A 21150-nucleotide genomic window follows, 5' to 3' on the forward strand; every position below is an offset into this window, starting at 1 on the left:
TTATATCTAGAGGAAAACGTATGTTCTAATACTTTACCGCTCTCTATAAGTGGGGTGTTCCATCTCGTTTCTTCCTAGGTAGCCTGTGCAGCTAAGACTTAAACATATCTAAACCGAGCAGTGCAGATTAGTTATCAAGTGGTCTTGTCGAGGTCTCTTTTCTCTCCCAGTCCTTTCGTCCCGGCCGGCGGGCAACTTGGCTTTGGCTATACTAAGTAGCGGTTTCTAATTCGTTAGGTGTTATTAAAAGGATTGAGTTTTCTACTGGGAAAAAAAGTACTATTATATAAACGAAAACGTCTGAGTCATGACTTGTAATACTATAGTTACTAGTATAGTTCCACAAGGTATAGATAAGTACAAGATACAGGGGATTGTTAGAGTGTCTATAAGTTTACTAGGCGTCTTCGTAGTGCCGGGGATAAGGTTGTATCGCTTAAGGAATTGCAGTAAATGTCTTAGCAAAAGCTGAGGCATTGCAACGAATCGGCAATCATTAGCAAATGTCTTAGCAAAACTGAGGCATTGTAAAGAATTAATGTCTTATCATGGGCAAGCGGCAGTCAACAATATTAGATGATTGTAACGATTAAAAATTCAACAATATGTTACAGCCGACTATCTCTCGGGCTACTCAGCTTACTGTAACTAGATATAGACTTCGTATGAGGATTTCTCCTTCTCAGTTCATATTCCTCTATAACACCACCTCCGGCATCCTTGATGTAAATATGTCCAGAGCCAGTTTCCTGAATCACCTGCCAGCCTATGTTCAGCTGATCCGGCTCTGGCCCAGCAGCACAACTCCCGCTCAGCCGGCGCGAAGCAGGGCTGTTGACAGCAAGAGTGAACATATTCTGTGGTTCGGTGTAATCCGTAACAAGCCCTGCGCGGAGGATGAAATAAATCAGGCAGAAAATGTTCGTGACAAACACGAGTATTAAAACCAGGTAGAAAATAGCTTGCCACTGCTGCGTGTATCCCGACGTGTATTGCTGTGATGATAAAGTAGAGTTGAATGGTTGATATTTGCCAGTATCAAGTCGTGCAGATGTCTCGTCCCAATAGTGATAAAATGTCGCATCAGTGGAGCTTAATAATAACGTATTACCAACCATGACTGCGAGCGTCTCAGCGATACTTGGCATGGCAGGGTTTAGTTCTGGTTTGGCGTTATTTGACACCGTTGGGATCATTTGGGCAAGAAGCCTTGAATTTGACGCATTCGCATTTGAAATCCCCGTGTTCAATGACAATGACAGCATCCAGTTCTGAGCAACATTCCTCCAGTCTGATGAGCGGGTCGTAGGAGCATCAGGAACTGATTTCCCATATGCCATGTCATCGTCATCATCTTCACAATGAGCCTCGAGGTGGCCTCCACTCGCTCCAGTAACATTATATTGGGTGCTGCAGGCGGGCGAGAGAAAGGACCGCAGTTGGCAGATGGTGTAATCGGTAGTAGTAGCACTTGGGGCTTTGATGAGTAGATAGAGTGAATCGCTGGGGAGGGGGGCAGAAATGTTGGTAATTGAGTTGTAATCGATTGGGTACTGTTTATGTTAGTCGACTCGAGCATCCTAAGCAGATATTACATACCATTGGAAAAACAGGCGGTTGACGACCATATTTAGGACCCCATTCAAAGATATCGTCTACCGCCGTGCTATTCAAATATTCCCGGCCTGGCGCGGGATGAACATCTTTGTCATAGTCTGGCTGAGCAATCTTTTGCCCGGGAATCGTGCTGATATTTGTTCTTGCATGTGGCCAGGTGACATAGATCAACGGTGCAACCTCTTTGGCATCCATATTGACACACATGACATTAACAGAAGGGCTGACCACGGACGCTCTCACGTAATATTCCCCTACCCCATCGAGATCTTCCGGTTGTAGGATGTTGTTTCGAGCATCTCTTGCGGCGGCAAACACCCCAGCGTGCGGCATTGACAGAGTGACGTTGTTTAGTAACCGGCCATGCTTTTTATAGGCGTCGGCCATATTGCTTGTGCCCAAGGAGACCCAACTTCCTAGGACTGTGGTATTGTCAAATAGCATGGCTGGAGGGCGGGGTCGTCCAGACAGATCAGTGGGCCCATTGCTACTATTGCTAAGATCCGCCCAGGTGTTGAGAAAGACAATAGCATTGTGATACGCTACGGCGGTTAGCGGAAGGATCACCTATAAAATACAAAGCTTACCTTCTCCAGCGTGTTCAATCGAGAGACAGGTGGAGCCAGAATAGTCAGGATCGATTTGCGGGGTAATCGGAGTCTGACAACTATCTGATATGTAGAAAGGATTGGCATAATTCATCCTTACTAACCCGTGCATGGTCATCTTTGTATACTTTCCATATTTCAAATGGGGTGAGACAATCGAATCCGATGCTGTCGTATAGAACATTGCAGCAACGGCGGCTGTGAGCGTAATACCACCGAGTATCGAAAGGCCAGCATGCTGCAGGTTTCTCCAATGCGTGATCATGAACCCTGGTTGTATGACCCAGGTTCGCATGGTCATCTCTGCGATTGTTACTCCACGGGCACCTCTAATCAATGACCGGCGACTTAATACTTGTCCGAGAAACGTCACAAAAACGGTGACGAAGGATAATTCAATAGTCTTTGCAAAAAGCGCAAAGACGGTTGAGGCTGTGGTAGGCGTAAGAGAACCGCCTGAGCGGATTCTTCGGCCATATCGTGGCTGGACGATTGCCAAAATTAACCAGATGCCAGAGAATATAGTCGAGTATATGGATAGACTAAATATTGAAATCGACAGCCAACTGGTACGGCGAGAATGTATATCGCGTTTTGGAGGACATCCTCCTGGTACTACCGAAGGTCAATAAGCTGCATAGACGGAATTGTGATGTGCGAGTATTTTCCACCTACTATTATTTTCATTATAATTATCATCATCATTATCATTATCGGTTGGCGTTGGCGGAAAAGTCTGGGCTGCCACTTCCTCCCGAATATCAGCTAGGTCTTCCGTAAAAGATGAATGTTTTCCCCTTCCGCCTTGTCCATTTTGTCCGCCCACCTCCTCTGGGCTTTGTTCATTATATGCATCGGATCGCTGCCAGGGTGATGGTGGATTTGAAGATTCCGCGGCTGATAGGTTTCTGGCATGCGACGCTCCCACGAAAGGGTTTGAGGATGCTTGTGGGGAGAGTGACGATCGACTACCAACGGGTACGCGCGCAATTGATGTTGGCCGTGGCCTTTGAGTAATTCCCAGCCCATGGATTTCTGGTTCAGAGTCGAATCCGTGGATAGAGAAGGTCGACAAGTCGTAGGTGTCCGTTCGGTCGTCAGAAGCCATTCGATGATAGGCGTGCCGGTGGAAAGTTGGCGAGGATGGGCTTGGGGAAGACACCGCGGTAGAGGTTTCCGACAGACCACTTCCTTCTGGCCTCAAAAGACGTCTCTCATCCGAGTTATTAGACATCTTAAACGAGTTGGAAGTGGAATGGCTCAGCAAGACCCAGTTCGCGGTTGGCAGTGGTTAAGACTGGGGGCAATCTGGGGTTGCTATCTCGAGGCTGTGCCACCAACCGCTACCGATGGTACTGCAACCAACATTTAGTCGTGTTGGAGTGGGCTGGGAAATATAACATGGAGTACGAAGAAGTGAGTTTGTCTACAGCACGAAGTACGCTTGCACCAGCAAGCAAAGGCGGTGATGGAGTCTTTCCCTAGGTATGGCACGAGCGAATTTCCATTCATGTCGGGACAAGTAGCTTGGAGCCCTGGGCGCCTTGTGCTCTCATACTAAGCCTACCCTGTCGCTGATGTCGCAGATGTTAATCTGACGTTGGACAGAGAGCGAGCAGTCGAGAAGTACTTCGTTAGTATTGGGTATTTCGGAAGCAGATCCCTTTGATGTTGTGGCGTATGGCGCAGTTTCAGGGCTGAATTGGCTCGCCGGGAGCGAGCCTCAAGCCGCCCGCAATCTAAGAACTGCACGGAGGCTTCAAGACTACATGTACAGTACGCCTCAGCCTCATCTCAATCAGCGTTGTATGTAATACTCTGTACGAAGGAAGTATCCGGAGTTGACATGTTCTCGTTGCCACGACGCCACGTACCTACGAAGAAACGCCATTCTCACAGGGCCGCCGGACGATCGGGGACAAGGCTTGCTAAGCCAGGACTGTGGGCTGTGTTGTCTGCCTCAAGAATCAACTTATTATTAGCAAACAGTTCGTGCTGCTGGCATTTCGCAGTTGAACGAACGCAACCAGAGAGGTTTGGTGTGTACAGTACATGCGTAACCTGTTGCAGAGAAACCGGGAGAAAGAGTTAAAGGTTGGGTTTGCTGCTGTGCGAGTAAGTATCAAGTGTCCAACCTGGAATGTAAATAAGTCAGTACCTTACCTTCCTTAGTTAGTAAATAAAATGTCCCCGATCTCTTGAGAGATTTTACCCCTTGGTGTGCGACATGCAACAGAGGTATTCATTCCATGGGCGACACATGTGACTTATCACATGACTGATCAACTAGAGCCACTAGAAGTACGAAAAGTTGAGAGAAATGCCTATCGAAGTACGGGGGGAGCAGCAAGTACAAACTTGACCAGCAGTGAAACTATTAACCAACAAGTCAAGTTCCCCTTTCCGGAGTTGTAAACCATCCTGGGGGGGAGGCTACACAAATCGAGAGAACAGCAGCTGCCTGCCTGGAGGCTATATCGAACATTATGAGGTTCATTATCATCATTCATGAATCATGATCTACCTATCCTTTTTCCTTCTATCTATTCCCATCTCCTCCACTCCTCCTCCACCCTCTTAAGCTCCTTCTGTATAGCGGCCGGATTCAACCTCTCCTGCCTCTTCAACTCCGCTACATTCGCCTTATACGCTACTTCGATTGTTTTCCTCTCCCTTGCTTTGCTCGCAAGTAACTTGTAATCATCCGCATCCACCGCCGTCCTAAAAATACCCCTCATCTTGGGGGAGTACAGCTGACAGGATGCTTTCGGTAGGCGAGCTACGGATTTATTAAAGAGCAAAGGGATAGACTTTCTCTCCTCCAGCTCCGGCCATACCACTTCGTCGAAACACTCTTCACAGACAGTGAACTCAGGAAGCTGTGTGATGACATGCCACTTCCGATCAATGAGATCCTTGTCGCTTTCACATTCATCTATTGACGCGAACCGCCTTGCAAGGCTAGCAAAATTTCTCGTATCCGGATCGGTATCATGTTGATTAGCGCGGTCGGCAGTCACCTCTAACGTATCAAAGTATTGGACGAAGCGCTTGCTTTCGAAGCGTAAATCACATATCCGTGTAGATCTAGATGAGCCATGGCTCTCCTTTCTGACGAATACACCCCTGGTGGATGGTAGCAATGTTTCCACGCTCTTAACGCAGTTGTCACATACGTTGAAATTTCGAATCGGAGAGCCTGTCTTTGGATCGATGACCGATTGCCATCTCCTGGTGGCTTCCTGCTTGCCAACACAAGGTTGCTCGTTTGCACAAATATTTGCTAGCCCATAAAAAGGTTTCAGATCTCTCCTTCTTTCCTTAAGAGTCAATAACCATGCAATGCGGTACCAAGGCGAACTTCCAAAATCGCAAATGACCTCAACACTCGATGATCTAGGAGGGGCAGGAACAAAGAGATCGCGGAACTCGGTCGGAGCGATTGTAGAGTTGAAGCACGAGGGACAAATATCGAAAGATGGGCAATTTGGCAATGTCAACCAATCGTTCCTGCCCCGAGTATATGCCATCCGGGGACATGGAGGCAGCGCTGGAATACTACCTTTCTCGATGTCTTCAGAATATCGACGATAGGAACCAACAGGCTTTTCCAAATTAGAGGAGGGAGGTTGAAATGGTGGGGGCTGCCAGAAAGGTTTTGGACTTCTAGGCGGTGCGATTGGACTGTTCCCGTCGAGAGGATACGGTGGGGCGTTTCGATTTTCTCCTGGCGCATGGATATCAATTCTGGAAGGAATTGGAATTGGAAGCGATGCGGTGGGACGGGTTTCTTGCTTCACGAGGGTAGGGGTTGCGTTTGACCGTGATCTTGACCGAGTTCTGGATGAACCATCCAAAGGACTTAGCTTGTCTGGTCGAGTAGTTTCCTGGGCCGGTGAAAACGGTGGCTTTGGGCTGTTTCTCCTATCCCTGGGAAAAGTCTCACTCCTTTCAAACATATCAGCCCTAGGGATTTGGCTGGGCGACACTTTCGGCGAAGCTAATGGTGAAGCAAGTTTAGAGTGAGCCTTCTTATTAGAAGGATATACATTGGATCTTGATGGAGACCGAGAATGATCGTAGTCATCATCCGGGTAAGGTGACCTGTGGCCTCGGGAGCCTCGAGAACCTCGCGAGCCACGGCTGCCGTATTCGCGTTCTTGATCCGATTCACTATCCGCAAGATCATCACTACTGCTAGAATACCTCGTATTGGAATGGCGGGAAGATTTGGAAGAATGGCTTGTTGTCGGCCGGTCAAAATATCCCGGACTGCGTCTTCCTGACCGTCGAGGTTCATATCCTTCTGCCAGCTGTTGTGGCCTAGTCAACTTGTCATTGGTGTTGCGTCGCGATCGAGAATGGGCTTCGAGCCCTCCGCTGTGCCTCTTTTCGAAAGACGGCGTCCCTGAGCGCGAGCTTGGCCGCCTGTCATTTCCGGCAGGCGTAGCTCGTCCTCCAAAGCTCTCCGATTGGTATCGTGGTGCAGATGAGCTGAAATGATCCCCCTTGCCTCTGGAGACATCAGGTGAGAGGAAGGCCTCTCCAGCAGGTCGTGGAGTAGGAGTTTGAGCCTTCGGCGTCTCAGAAACGCTTCGTCGATATTGTGGTGGCAATTCTCTGGGTAGCTTTGTCTGAAGAGCCGGCAAGTCTTGCCTGCTCCTTCGTCGTTGAACAGATGGCTGCGGGGTATCGTTGTCTCCTTTCCCCAGGAACTTATCCTTCATGGCTTCGCCCTTACCTCTATCTTTGCGCTTCCTAACTTCATCCTCCGATTCTGACGAGTCCGATCCAGATCGAGGGAGTAGCACAAATCGCCTCTCATATTTGCTACCCGCTTCCCCTCTATCCGGCTCTGCGTGGAGGCTTGCAACCTCACCGGGAGCCTCATGAACGTCGAGTATAATGGGGACCTGGTCGATGGGTCCTCGAAAGGGAGGCTCGTAGGAGGTGGGCACGCAGGTAGCAGAAGATTCTCGAGCTAGTGATACTGCTTCATCTTCTACTGTGGGTCGAGGCCCTCGTTGTCTACTAACTCGACTCGTGCTGCGCTCGTGCTGCGGTTCATAATCGGATTCGAGATAGGATCGCGGAGCTCTTGAAACCAGGTTAGCCACGGGACAGGATCAGCCGCATCCTCGCATCGAACATACCTCGGAGGAGGAGCTGGGCTCTTCCCTCTCGTCGTCGTGAAAAAGCCACGAGTCAGCAGCTCGTTGATATCATGTCGAGACCCTTCCATGGTGATCGCTGATGTTTAGCTTAGGGCTGCCCTCACACCGCTGTCGAGGCCATAAGACGCCTCGGAATTCGAAAATGGAATCGCAGAACAGTAAAGCATTCATAAGCCATCAAGGCATCGTATCGTCTCGCATCATGAGCATCAATGTTGAGGCGACTGGCTTTCGCCCTTTGAGTGGCGGAGGTGGGGTGTTGCAGGGCTACGGAGCACACACCGTGTACCAGTCAATGGCGGCCGCAGGAATTCGTCGCCAATAATTAATTTTGGCTCTTGAGCCTCTTGGCCTGCAGAAACCCCCTTACGAGTGCTGAGCTTCTTGTCGATGGGATGGCCTGGGCAATACTTTGTCTTCAAAGTCAGCGGAGCAGATCATAAGTCTTGAGATGTGGTATGTCGGTGGAGGGGCAGCTTGCATGGGATGGCGTGCAGTATCCGTACTGTAGTCCCCCGTCCGACACCCAACGAGAGTCTATTAATTATCCCATTCGGTATTCCAACGAGCGAATGAGTTGGTGGCAAGTGTCCCAGCCTCGACAGCACTTCAGTACAGTACATGGCTGTTCTGCGCCCCCCGTCCGGTATAGTACTGTGGTCACCACTACTATATCATCGAGCCCCACGGAAACTTCCTCAACTCCCAACGGAACAATCGAGGGAAACCGTTCGTATGTATTGTGCTGGAGAATTAATACTCTCTGCTATGTCTTAGTTCCTGCGGCCCGTCCAACTGCATCCCATCTCTTGACGCATCCTCCCCCGAACGCCGAGTAACCCAGTGATACAATGGTCCAAAAAGCCTTCCCAGCAATATATCTTGTACAATAGGACCGCGAAAGCTCTACCAACCGTCCTTTCCTTCCTCGTAATCGACCAGGTATTCCATAATATCCTTATCCTCGTCATCCTCCTGCAATTGCCTGTGCCGCTCCTCGATTGCCGCCAGAAGTTTCTTGTCCTGTTGCCGTTGTCTTTTCCTCGCCTTCTTCCCCCAATTTGCACCAGTTGTGTCCCCTTCTCCTTCTTCTTCGCTCTCACTATCCCCTATTTCCACCTCCTTGCCTCCATGGCCTCGTAACATGTTCGGGGATATCTTGGCCTTCGGGCCTTCCGGTTCTTCCAGGTCGATCTCCTTCTCGTGCTCTTTTGCTTGAATTTTCGCGCCTAGCTTCATGATATATGGGCGGAGTAGTAGGTAGGCCCCGACGACAGCGATGAGACGAACATACTTTTCCAGCGTCATGCCGTCGAAAGTTTTGCGGAGGTTCCGGACGAAGTTGCCACCATATTTAGCAATGAGTTCTGCCATGGCGAGGTATGCAGGGAGGCAATATATAGCAGATAGTAAGTAGTACTGGGTTATTTCATATGACGGCCCTGGTCCACATCAATGGAGGAATTGAAAGAGAAGAAATGTTTCGGGCGTGAGTGATTTATTTGCAATTCCTTCTCCCTCGATAAAGGCCCAAATTTGTTATCAACGGTTAAACCCCGGCAGACGGGTCTCCCTACTTATGACGCGACGGGTTCGATCTCCATCCACCTACATCCAAATAACCCTCATGATTCAGCATGGCGGAGCCAAGGGATGATGAATACCAGGAGGCAAGTATATGATATTCTCTTCCTTGTGTAATGCATGTATCCAAATCTGACATTTTCAAGCGCCTTAAAGCATCTCTCTGGTTCTCAATTGGAAAAATGGTCGACGAGGAGACTCTCCGCATGAACACGACTGCCACACCGCAATTTATTGGCGCGTTGACTGAGATGGTATGGTCTCAAATTGGTAAGTTCTCGGCTTTTGCAAACCTCTTGACTTGATCTTGGTGGGCTGAAAACGGCAAACCTCACCCTCTGATAGAAGAGCGTGAATTAACAGTCGCCGTGCTACAGAAAATGTGGCCCGGGATCTAGAATCATTCTCCCATCATGCAGGCCGTACAACAATTAATACGGATGATGTACTTCTTATTACGCGGCGAAACGAAGCTCTGTATGGAATTATGAGGGATTTCATCGAGGAAGAAGAGGCGGCAGCTGCGAAGCAGAAGCATGGGAAAGGTGGGAAAGGCAGGACGACTAAAGGGAAGGGAAAGATATGAATTTCGGATTAGGGCTCGATGGCGATTGAGCCCGGAGAATAATCGTTCACCTTCGTCCTAGTACACTATATTATGGGATAGAAGGGAAGTAGGACGCCGGACGCAGAGCACACGCGAATACTCCTTGACCAGGCGTTCTAAGCTCTGATATTATGGGAATGGAGGAGTTTATGGATAATGTGGGATACGGGCAACGGAATGGGCTCCGTTCGACGACACTTCTAGATGGGATATGAGAAGCAAACTATTTCCCGGCGGTCTTCTAGGTTGATTATAATCCTATCCGTGAGACTATCAAATATTAAACACCATTATATACCTATTAGCCACGTAGTAATGGACTCCCCCCGATAAAGGAGTTATTATATCAATCTATGAGAGAGCAACCGATGCATATCACATTGTTGTTAGATGAGCCCTAGTACCTAGGTAGTAAAGCTACAGCTAGTTACTCCGTATATAGGCCTATTATATTGTGCATGAGGCACGGACGTTGATGGCTACAACTCGACAGCATACCTTACAACTCGCAACCGGGTGAATCGTCTTTATTTCAGGAGTTTACATTATGATATCCTCTCCCTTTGTCGTTTTCTAAATTAAATATCCATTGACATCCGTTGCATTTACCGCTCCTTATATATATATCAGTTGTGTTTACAATGCCCGGCGGTAATAGCGGTCCTTAGCAAGCGTTTGTGTGGGTGGCCGAAAGCGGAAACGTTCTTCGGTCGAGGCAACAGCTCAAAAAAAGATTTCAAAAACAGCGTCCGAAGCAAAAGATATAACTAGAGATATAGCAATGACCTCCTTGCAGAAGCTTGTTAGTGGATATATACCGCCTCCACGGGGTACATTAGGCTATCAGCCCACGGCTAGGGGGTGGCGTCCGGCTCTAGGGAACTCTTACGGGTGCCAACTTGCACAGAAAAGTCCAAATCATCCTCATGTAGGTCGTATCTATACTAATTAGATACTATTGAGTCAGTGGCTAACTCGATATACTTAGGGATATATCCAATTGCAGTCGATCGCCCAAAGCGTGCTCGTAGCGCTAACGGTACAACGGTAGAAGATTGGGCCCAACAAAGTGTGCATCGATTAGTCGTACTCGCGTACAAAAGTCAAAGTGAAATCGATCTCTTACTAGATAATAGCTATCATGCGAGCGATCTATGCGGAAATCCGAACTGTATTAGCCCTAACTATATCTGCCTCGAATCCAGATCTACGAATGAGTCACGGAAAACCTGCCAACAGAACCTATTTTTCGTCGAAATCACGATTAATTACTCTCGCTATCGGATTGCTACTCTAGATATGTGTAGGCATGAACCTAGGTGTATACCTAGGTATATTGAAAATGTCGTGGTTGTACTTCTTGTTACTTCTTGCTTGCTTGCGGATAATTTTGAAGACAATAGTATTACTGATGATGATTTGCTGGCGATTTGTCCTTAGTACTATACTAATAGGAAACGGAAGATCTCTATAATACTATAAAATTTTTATCGTCCCTTCTGCTATAATGCCCTTAGAAATTGATATAAAGCAATAGTTTTGACACCACCTAGGAGCGGAAGACTGAAATATTTCCCTTCCTACGAGGAGAGCAACATTCCATTCTACTCTACGGCGTAACCTACACAACCCTGGGCTCGACTGCATATAGCCTCTCTACACCTGCTTATGCTGAAAGGTATACCTCTCAAATAGACATCCTACAAGACTATTTGGCTGTATGCATGCACAGTGTTTTACACTAACACCTCAACAAGTGTTGCCATGCTATAGGGCTCTAATCCGCCAGGGGGGAACGGACACCGCGATATCCAAATTCTGGGCAACTTCCATTTCGAAATATACTGAATTTGATTAACCTCGAAGCTGCTAGTTAAAATATAGTGTTCCATATTGTATTAAGGGAGCTTGCCAATCCGGCTTAGACACATACGAAGTGCCGTTATATCTTCGCCCGGTAGTTGCCAAGCTCTTCCCCTTTCAAAGCTAACATATCCCCTTTCTTACCTCCAAGAATTTCCCAGAATGTTGCCCAAGTGGTTCCGCTCCACCGCTGTCTCCAACCACCATGCCCTTCATATACTACTTTGAAATTTTCAAATCAAAGGCACCCGCTTACGTTACTTGATTCAGTTGACTACTACATAGAAAGTGGTGCTAATATTTTCATTGAGGTGGAATGGCTGACGCTAAGGTGGTGAAGGCGACCCTCATAGGGACTAAGGAATATATAGATGACTGACATTGTACAATCATTGCCTTTTATTCCGTTTCTGTTTCCGATAGCCATGACCATCTTTACGCCATATTTGAAGGTCCATATAGAGACAGAATTGAGCATCTTACAAATTTTCGTTTATGTGCTTCTTGTCAGCGGGTCCTCTGTTAAGATGTGATAAAATTCTACAGCTTTTCATTTCATGGCGAAACATATTTGCTGCGAGGGAACGGCATCTAAGAAAAATATACATGTTTATTGCAAACTCAATTATTACACGAGCTAGTACTTAATAAAGTGTGCCCTTCTGCCCCTATGTCACACGATGCATAAAGGGGTGCCCTCTGATTACCCCTTTCCCCGGTCAAGTGATGTTGGTATTTTCTTTTTACTTTCGTCTACACAGCACTTCGATTTGCCTCTCAAACTCTCTCCTCGGGTTCAACTTCAGTCCCATTCGAAGGGCTAGCCTTATGATTCACGGCAGCAATTTCTGTTCTATAGTTAGTTTCTGCTTCACTAGGGGCTGTGTGCGTTGCAGCGTATCTGGATGCTTACCTTGGCCCTTCTCTACATTCGTAGGCTGTTTCTTCCAAAACCTGTGGTGTGGAGTTTCAGCCGTATATCCGTTATTTGGCGAAGGAGCCAACGCTCTCTTCTTTCTTTTGGTGTGAATGAGGGCCCCCTCGACGATGGCAGAGAAGAAGAAGAAGCAGCTGCTGGAGTATCAGAGACTCATTCCCCATAAAAAGGGGGAATTGAGACTTACACAGCAAGGATGGATAGCACAAAACATGCTCTATCCAATCTACAGGCCTTCCTCAAGCTAGGTAAGAAAACAAATTCCCCAGTTTCAAATTCATACCGGTTGGCGTCAAAGACATTCCCAGCCCCGAGCGGCGTCCACGCATACCCGCGACAACTCCTATTCCCGCCCCTAGTTGCATAGCTCATATAGATGAACGCCCCAAACAAGGCGACATCGAATACCAGAGCTATACTCGAAAATATCGCTATTCCGCCAAGGCAGCAGACAAGCAGGAGGGCGATGAGGGTGTATCCTGTTGCCCAAGCAGCAATTCCTTCAACGGCCCGGATGTAGGTTGCGACATGGATGCCGTTGCTGCTGAGAACCGAGATGAAGTAGGAGAATATGCCCAATATGATAACGGCACAGCAGAATTCTAAGAGGCGCAGGAACCAAGAGAGACTCTTGAGGGGGAAGTTGCCTTCGGGCATGGTTGTGAGCTTTTGGTGTCACTACGATTTGTGTGAGTGGTTAGATCTGATGATCAGGATTTGGCAAAGGTAGAGTTCGTTATTTTACCATTGTGCTGATTGGGGATGGCCAGGGTTTATATAGCTGTTGAGGAATGCTTCGAAAGCGCATCCGGAGGGAACCTTTGGGAGTGGTTCTCATCTAGACTATAACTGCTTCTTCCTGCATACAGACGATGCTTGATATTGAATATAGAGTTTCTAAAGTGGCGTTAAGCAACATATGGAAATAGGTACATTCCCCACGACTGAATGCCTACCAGCTAGGCCAAATTCAACCTTCAATCATGATTTTGGAATCGAGATTCTGGTCTAGACCGTGGAGTGGTTACATGGCCTGATGTCCCCTCGGTTTCCCACCGCTATCATACTTCTTTAACTGGTATATTTATATTGCACCCAGCCTATCCAATTCCCCATGTACTAGTAATATTCCTCTAAAATCTCTCATAGTCGTCCAATGATGAAGGAAGTTATGGCCATTACTTGAATACAAGAACAGCCAGCAATGATGTTGGCTATATCTACTCCGCCGTGAGATTAATCTGTCGATATTCCTTCATAGACGGGTTGGACACCCTCTTTCACTACCGGATGCAGCTCCATTCATAATACACACATTCCTCGCCATCTACAAATGGCGGGGTATAAATGTGGAATGTCCTTCGTTTAGAGATTCAGGCATGGGCACATTAAGGTTTTGTTGCAGCTTGAGGCACGAGTAGATGGGCCTAGAACCGGCCCGGAATTAACTCAAGGCCAAGATATACCCATTTATTAAATGAAACCATATATTACAAGTACCGTAATCTGAGGTAGTGGTTTATCTGCGAGGCCTGCCTTGTGAAATTCCCTATTCATAGTGAGGGTACCCATATAGGTAGCCAAGTCAAATTCATGCGTCATATCCGCCGTGTGGAGAATAAAAAGGAAAATAAAAGCGAGAGTCCTCGCCCACATGATGCCGAAGTATCCTGGGCGCCCTATGCCAAGAGCTGCGACGTTCTTTCTTAGGTTGATACCAGCGCGTACTACCAAGGGTCAGTAGGTTGTAACTTGTCAGACCTGTCCACATCATTGGGACCTCTTTGTAGGAGGCTATATTATTCGGTATAGGAAAGTGAAGCCTCCGTGGGAGAAGATCTAGTTGCCGGTCTTGTCTTTCATCGGTTGGTTGCTGTGGATTATATGGGCCGTTGTATGCATCTATATATATCAGTGCCGTCAAGGGAGGGCCCCGTATCATGGCTTGATTACTTACTAGCTATATGAGGGCACTGATTCTCCTTATCCGACTTATGGTTATTGGATCGCATATACGATTGAATCTGAGTACCAACCCCAACACGTTCACCTGATTTAACAGTCGTAAACTTAGGTCCTACTTAGATTACCTTTCTAATAATCCCATAACCCACGTAGAGACCAAGTTGCTACCCCCCATCCACTAGTGATGGCATGGATATCTCAGCCGCAGACACCGCAGCATTCGACCTCAATATCGACATCGTGATCTTCGAAGTGTTTGGGTATGAACCGTTGATACGTTGTCAAATGTGGAAATTTCAAGCGTAGGAATTGAGTTTGGTACAAAGCCTTCGAACTGCTCTGGGACTGACATTTTGACTAGATTAAATTAATAAAATAATGCAATTGGATGAGTTTCGATGGTAACTTGTAGATCTGCTACCTTATAGTACGTGGAAATTGGTACTGCAATATATTAAACCTTTGGTATGGGCGACAGCCTCTGTGTCTTTTTATTCGACATGCCAGAGGATAAAGGAACCTTCTGATGGCATATTGAAATGTTTCGAATGAGGTCATGGATATAGACCAGACCCTTGGCAGCCCAAAAGCCAATGGATGGAGCGCAACGGAACCACCGAAAGGGCTTTAGGTTTTCGCCTAGGGGGAGCATTCCCCGCAACATGCTGCCCAAATAATTGATTTCGGGTCGCCATGTTCGTTCTAGATGGGCATATCAAGACAGCCTATTCCTAATTTCCTCCTCATTGATCATAATAATGCTGCGATGGAGGAACACATACCCACACGTGAGCGAAACGAGCTACTTGTACGAAGCAGGAAACCGGCATTATTTAGCTAGGGTAGCGACAATTGGAAGTACGAGGTAGGAAATAATGCGTCTTTAATTTCAGGGAGGTCTGTGGGGGCTAGCCTAGTGGCGCCCAGCGCCCAGTGCATGTGCAGTACAGTACATGTGTGTACTGTATGTAGTAGATCAGGGAAACATATCAGAGAGCGATGACACAACCGACGACGGAATAGAGACTTATCTGCCGTAATTATTTTATCCGTGGCTCGTCGTCACTTCCACTTGCAAGGAGACTCTCCATCCACCATTTCAGCTATCTCAGCTATTGTATTGTTGCGAGAAGATGAGGGGATGAGTTATACGCACAAAGATACATATACCTGAGGTCCATACTAGTCGGTGCTCTGTACGGAGTAGTCCGTAGAAACTTCACATGGGACTGTTCAGCGGTCACTGTTTACCCTTGCTTACCTCATGAAGACGAGAGGCCCGCAATAGGCAGGTAGGCCGACCGCCCCCGACCGGGATGCCGGCGGCGGGCAGTGTGGCGGTGTGGCACGTGAGACGCAGCCCGGGGTTCGTGGGAAATCCGAGTCCGGAGTTTTGCCTCTATCACGTGGCGGGTCTAACTGCAAGTAGCGTGGTGCGCACGGGTCCCTTTGCCCGGGCGATTTCGGCTATTGGGTGTTTGGGCGTGTTCCCGTTGTCCGAGACCGCATCATGTCGCCGTGGTGGGATCTGAGGGAATAATGGCAAGCTCACCCTCCGGAATGGACGAAGGACGAAAGTGCGGCAGCAATAATAATGATGGACGACGTTGTGCGCGAGTCAGTCAACAACACGGGGTAATCAAAGCGGGAGCACGTCGTACGAAGTACGAAGTACTAGGACTACTGTGGTAAGGTAACGTACGAAATAGTACTTGCAGCTGAGCCTGGCGATTAAATACTATTGCTTCATACGGAGTATAAGTTGTCAAATACGGTGGCAAAGCAAATAGCAATTGCTACGAAGTAATTGCCAAATGCCAACTGCCAACTGCCAACTGTTAGCTGTCAACTGCTAGCTGCCAACCGTTAGTTGTCAACTGGTAACTGTCAACTGCAACTGCCATCTCCAATTGCCATTGTCCAAATGCCACTGTTGATCCTTTAGGAGTCCAGCAGACCCCTGATGGGGCCAGACTCCTACGAGAAACGTCACTATTGACATTGGCATGGACGCCACCACTAACAAGAAACCGCATTTCTTTAGCTATTAGCTATCAAGTCATCGCCATCCCACCTCTCCGGGGCTCTGCTGCTGCGACATGTACTGTATATGTACGTATTCCGTTTCCTACCGGCTCCCACCCTCTCTTCCCTGCCACGCTGCGGTCTTGGAAACACATCCCCCTCCGGACTTCTCCCCCTGATTACGAATCCACCCGAATCCACCCCGAGTCCACCCCCCAATCCTGGGATTTCCGGGGCAGGCGGGGGCAGGCTGGGGATTCCGTGGTGGATAACCGGCATCGACATAGGGTCCTGCGCTACTGCTGTATACTCCATACTCCGTACAACAGTACGGTACTTCAGTAGTCGTTATTCGTGCAGCACTACTACTCCGTAAGTACAGGAGTCGCTCGGGGCCGAGACTAGGGCCCCTCCAAAGAGCCCACGCGCCCAGCAACAACAAGAGCCAACAAGCGCCCTCAGCTGCCCTAACGAGTCAATGGGCAAGGCGCCGATGGAGTCAGCCACAAATATGCGCCGTCTGATTGGGGCCCCCGGCCGCGGCCATGACACAAGTCGGTGCCAATGCTGGTGGGATACGGAGGCGGCTTGGACAGAATCGGATTTGGAGCCATCCCGCACGGAGAATTGTTATTTGAGACGAAGAAGGCGAGTAATGTACTGCAGTTGGATGTAATGCGCATGGAGCGGGAACGGCAACGGCAAGACTCCGTACAGTACGAGTCCCCGTCCAAACATGCGTGATATTCATGGCCGGCCATGAGGACGAGCAAGAGGGAGGCAAGACATTTTCTGCAGATTCAAAGTCAGAAGTCAGGAATCCATTCCATGGCTACCCACGAATGCCGGATCGGTCTGATGGAAGGCGAATCGGCAGGGGCAATCCTCGGCCAGTCGGCGGCTGCATGTTGGGAATTACATGTGTGGCGTTTCGACGCCAACGTCAGAAGGGATTGAAAAGCTGAGATATCCTGAGATAAAGGTATCGATACATACATAGAGGTACATGTACAGACACCTGTTACCTAGCTAGGTACTTGGGCACGGTACTATTCCTTGGTCGTGCCCTGTCCAGGTGTGATTTGTGATTTGTGATTTGTGATTCGTGATTCGTGATTCGTGATTTGTCCCCCTCCAGAGGACTTTGTACTTCTCGATACGGAGCACTACTCATTGTTTTGAGCCTTGCCTCGATATCCCTGATTCCCTGCCCCTGCGGCCTTGGTTGAGAATGGAACGCTTTATTATGCTAGCTCCCTTTCTCCACATCCACACTGGCATCAGTCCCCAGGCTAGACTAGACTAGACTTTTCCTCCTTGAAAACATAATAAGAACACCCCTCCCCGCCATCTGGGATTTTCCGGCCGTTGGATTGTTATTATAAGCTCTTCTTTGCGTTTGCGGTTTCCTTCTTATTACCCCACCCCTCTCCACTCCTTTCGTTCTTCCGTGGTGTGATGCCGGATTCTCAGTTGCTTCGTATTGTCACCGTCGTCGTCGCCGTCGCCGTCACATGCCCGAGAGACCTCTTCCCGGGAATTTAAATAGCCCCCGCCGTCATCAACAACCATGGCGACCGAGACAACAACAACAACAACGACGCAAACGCTGCTCGACCACCATATGTCGAGCGACTCGCAGCCGCATTCGCCCGCATCGGTAGACTTAGACTCCAGCTCGAGCTCGAAAAAGCGCCCCTCGACGTCGACTGCCGGAAACTCCAAACCGGTCAAGAGGAGAGCGGCGAAAGCATGCGCCGCTTGTCGCGCCCGAAAGGTGCGCTGCGACGTGATGCAGCGCTACCATGTTACGCCGGAGGGCGAGGTCACGTGCTCTAACTGCACCATGGACGGCATCAGATGTGTGATCGAGGAGAGCAAGCGGCGGAAGTGAGTGTGCAGTCAACTTCGGTTTTTGGTGGTTGTTGTTGTTGTTGTTGGGTACTTTGAGCTAATGTACCATCTGGTGTAGAAAGCAGCTCTCAAACGGACAGCTCCAACTCCCAGCGGCCACGCCCGCCGCCGCGCCACGAATATCGGCCACAGGAGCCGCACAAACATGGCGGAGTGGGCTTGTTGATCCTTCAGATATCGCAAACCCCGAAATGCGAAGATGGAGCCAGTCGGCGGGTTCAAATTCCAACGACGTGACGGAAATGGGACACGTTCCCCATTCAATCTGTGAGTAGAAGTTTGCCAAGGGCGTGTTGGATCGTGTTCGAGCGTGGATCACTTATCTAACGTACGAAACAAGACCAAAACGTAAGCTCCCAGATCAACAACGCCGAGATACTTCGACAGCAGAGTTTTGCCCAAGGTCGATATGAGTCCGATCCTAGCCTGGGCTTCTCCCTCCCGTCCGCTTCGGCCACGGGGGACGGAACGACAGCAAGATCGGAATTGCCCGTTCCTCCAATGTTGAAGCACAAGCTGCCAGGATACCTCAAGTCTCTTCCCCAGCGGATGACGTCCGTAGATATCGACTATCTGTTTGCAAAAGGCGCCCTGTCAATGCCAGATATTCCCATGCGAAATGCTCTGCTCCAAAGCTACCTGGAATATGTGCACCCATATATGCCCCTAATCGATGCGTATGAGGTTCTACACATTATTGCCGATGGAACTGGAGCGACGGGAACGATAAGCCTACTGCTATTCCAAGCAATCATGTTTGCCGGTGCGGCATTCGTGGATATGGACATGTTAAGGAGCGCAGGATTTTCTACTCGGAAAGCTGCGAGAAAGGCACTCTTTCAAAAGGCTAGGGTATGTATGCGGTGTGATTGAAATGTCCGATTATTAATATTTGTAGGTGCTTTACGATTTCGACTACGAAATCGACCGCGTCGCCCTTGTCCAATCTCTCCTATTAATGACATATTGGTACGAAACGCCGGACGATCAGAAAGATACCTGGCATTGGATGGGAGTCGCCATCTCGCTAGCACACACTATAGGCCTACACCGGAACCCGGCCAACTCGAATATGGATCCGAAGAAGAAGAAGCTGTGGAAACGGATATGGTGGTCCTGCTTCATGAGGGATCGCCTCGTTGCACTAGGGATGAGGCGACCAACTCGAATCAAGGACGAGGATTTCGACGTGCCCATGCTCACAGAGGCTGATTTCGAAATCGAGGTTTTGCCGGAGGGCAATACACTGATTTCCGAAGAATGTACCCTGGTCAGAGACGTTGAAGCCCAAAAGCAGCTGGCCCTAATGTGCATCGCGAAAGCTAAGCTATGCCTCTGCGTCAGCCATGTTTTGGGCGCGCAGTACTCGGTGCTCGTCAAGCATCAAGGCATGCAAGGGCAAGAAGGTAGCACTCGATCTAGCGTGATGCTCTTCCCAAAGAAACTTGATCAAACGGATGAAGTCCAGCGCTGCGACGAGGAATTGGCCGAGTGGATCAGAGAGCTTCCTGAATCTTGCCGCTACACCAGTGATATGCCTCCGGGCAACAGCGGACCCCCCCTATTTGTGCAGAGATCACTGCTCCACATGGTTTATTTCACGACCCTATCTGCTCTCCATCGGCCACAAGTCTTACCCTCGGCGTCCACGGCTCAGGCAGATTCATCACGAGAACTCCAGGATCTCTCGCGCAAGAACGTCCGCGAGGCATCTCGAGAAATCACCCGCATAGCACATAATCTGCATTCCCGCGACCTAGAAAAGTACCTCCCCACAACTGGCGTTACCGTTCTGCTCCCGGCCATCATCATCCACCTCCTCGACATCAAATCCTGCAACGATGATGCCCGCCAAGCAGCCATGGATGGCTTCTGCCAATGCATGCTCGTTCTCGAGAGGCTACGGGACAACTACTCCTCCGCTGATTTCGCCATGCAGTTCCTCGAAGCAGCTATCCGGAAAGCAGATATTGATATCGTGATGGCGAGTTCGCGAGAGAAGCTCAGACATGAAAACATCAACACTCTCATGGCTATGGATAAGACGAAGGGGCCGCAACGCTTGAGGGCTAGCATGAGGACACCGCCGCCGTCGGATGAAGAATTTCTGAAGAGTTTCCAGGGCACGGGTATGATGGATATTGGGATTCCGGCCGGCCGACAAAGCCCAGACCATACTTACAACGCGATATCAGCACGTACTCCTCCGGATGGGGATGCCACTGTATTCACCTCTTCGACGCCCAATCCTCAACCCACCCTCTTCAGCAACCCTCAGTTATCTAGCAACGAGTTCAACCCCATCTACCCGCAAAATACCGAACTAGACCTGAACGACTTTGTGAATTTCGATACTACAGGAGGTGGAAACGAGATGTGGAATGTACCCCTTGAGGAGGGAGCCCACGGTGAGAGTGGGGGCTTCATGGGCGATATGAATTGGATTGATAATGCGCCGGGTTGGAGTAGGTTGAATAGTCCGCAGCCGCAGGGTAATGATACTTTTAGAGCTGCAATGGGAATGACTGATGGTGATGTTTCAACTGTTTGATGCGGGTGTTTTAGATAGGTACTGGGTTTAATGGCGTTGGTGTCGCCTTAGGGTGACCTGGGGTGTAGGATAAGGCTGGGATATGCAAATACCCTGAGGCGCATCGGCTGAGGATGCCTGTTTTAATGCAAGGGCGTATGGGTATTTAAAAGTTTAATATATTATATACTCACATACCAGTCGTGTGGTGAAATATATTGGGCCGAATTCAAACATTGCTGTTCCAGGTGCAAAACCTGTTGACGCCCATGCCAGAAAAGATTATTAAATATATTTCATTGGCTTCCTGGGTATCTAATAACGCC

The 21150-nt window shown here is 48.8% G+C and overlaps 5 protein-coding genes across 5 annotated transcripts; 1 reads left to right on the forward strand and 4 right to left on the reverse strand.

The window, feature by feature from the left end:
* Nucleotides 1-608: 608 nt before the first annotated feature.
* BP5553_07394 (Uncharacterized protein) lies at nucleotides 609-3459 on the reverse strand (the record flags this gene model as incomplete). The annotated part of the gene is made up of 4 exons (XM_032016017.1): nucleotides 609-1553; nucleotides 1600-2159; nucleotides 2205-2840; nucleotides 2901-3459. 4 exons carry the CDS (start codon nucleotides 3457-3459, stop codon nucleotides 609-611), a joined length of 2700 nt encoding a protein of 899 aa, XP_031868286.1.
* A 1309-nt stretch (nucleotides 3460-4768) lies between these two features.
* Nucleotides 4769-7467, reverse strand: BP5553_07395 (uncharacterized protein; the record flags this gene model as incomplete). The annotated part of the gene is made up of 2 exons (XM_032016018.1): nucleotides 4769-7322; nucleotides 7379-7467. 2 exons carry the CDS (start codon nucleotides 7465-7467, stop codon nucleotides 4769-4771), a joined length of 2643 nt encoding a protein of 880 aa, XP_031868287.1.
* An 838-nt stretch (nucleotides 7468-8305) lies between these two features.
* On the reverse strand, nucleotides 8306-8773 carry BP5553_07396 (uncharacterized protein; the record flags this gene model as incomplete). Its single annotated transcript, XM_032016019.1, has 1 exon — nucleotides 8306-8773. The coding sequence occupies one exon, from the start codon at nucleotides 8771-8773 to the stop codon at nucleotides 8306-8308; it is 468 nt and encodes a 155-aa protein (XP_031868288.1).
* A 3457-nt stretch (nucleotides 8774-12230) lies between these two features.
* BP5553_07397 (uncharacterized protein) lies at nucleotides 12231-13047 on the reverse strand (the record flags this gene model as incomplete). The annotated part of the gene is made up of 3 exons (XM_032016020.1): nucleotides 12231-12301; nucleotides 12367-12524; nucleotides 12578-13047. The coding sequence occupies 3 exons, from the start codon at nucleotides 13045-13047 to the stop codon at nucleotides 12231-12233; spliced, it is 699 nt and encodes a 232-aa protein (XP_031868289.1).
* A 4903-nt stretch (nucleotides 13048-17950) lies between these two features.
* Nucleotides 17951-20845, forward strand: BP5553_07398 (Uncharacterized protein; the record flags this gene model as incomplete). Its single annotated transcript, XM_032016021.1, has 4 exons — nucleotides 17951-18270; nucleotides 18353-18561; nucleotides 18635-19146; nucleotides 19193-20845. 4 exons carry the CDS (start codon nucleotides 17951-17953, stop codon nucleotides 20843-20845), a joined length of 2694 nt encoding a protein of 897 aa, XP_031868290.1.
* Nucleotides 20846-21150: the final 305 nt, after the last annotated feature.

Source organism: Venustampulla echinocandica (assembly GCF_003357145.1).
Source record: "Venustampulla echinocandica strain BP 5553 chromosome Unknown scaffold_5, whole genome shotgun sequence".
Lineage (NCBI taxonomy): Eukaryota > Fungi > Ascomycota > Leotiomycetes > Helotiales > Pleuroascaceae > Venustampulla > Venustampulla echinocandica.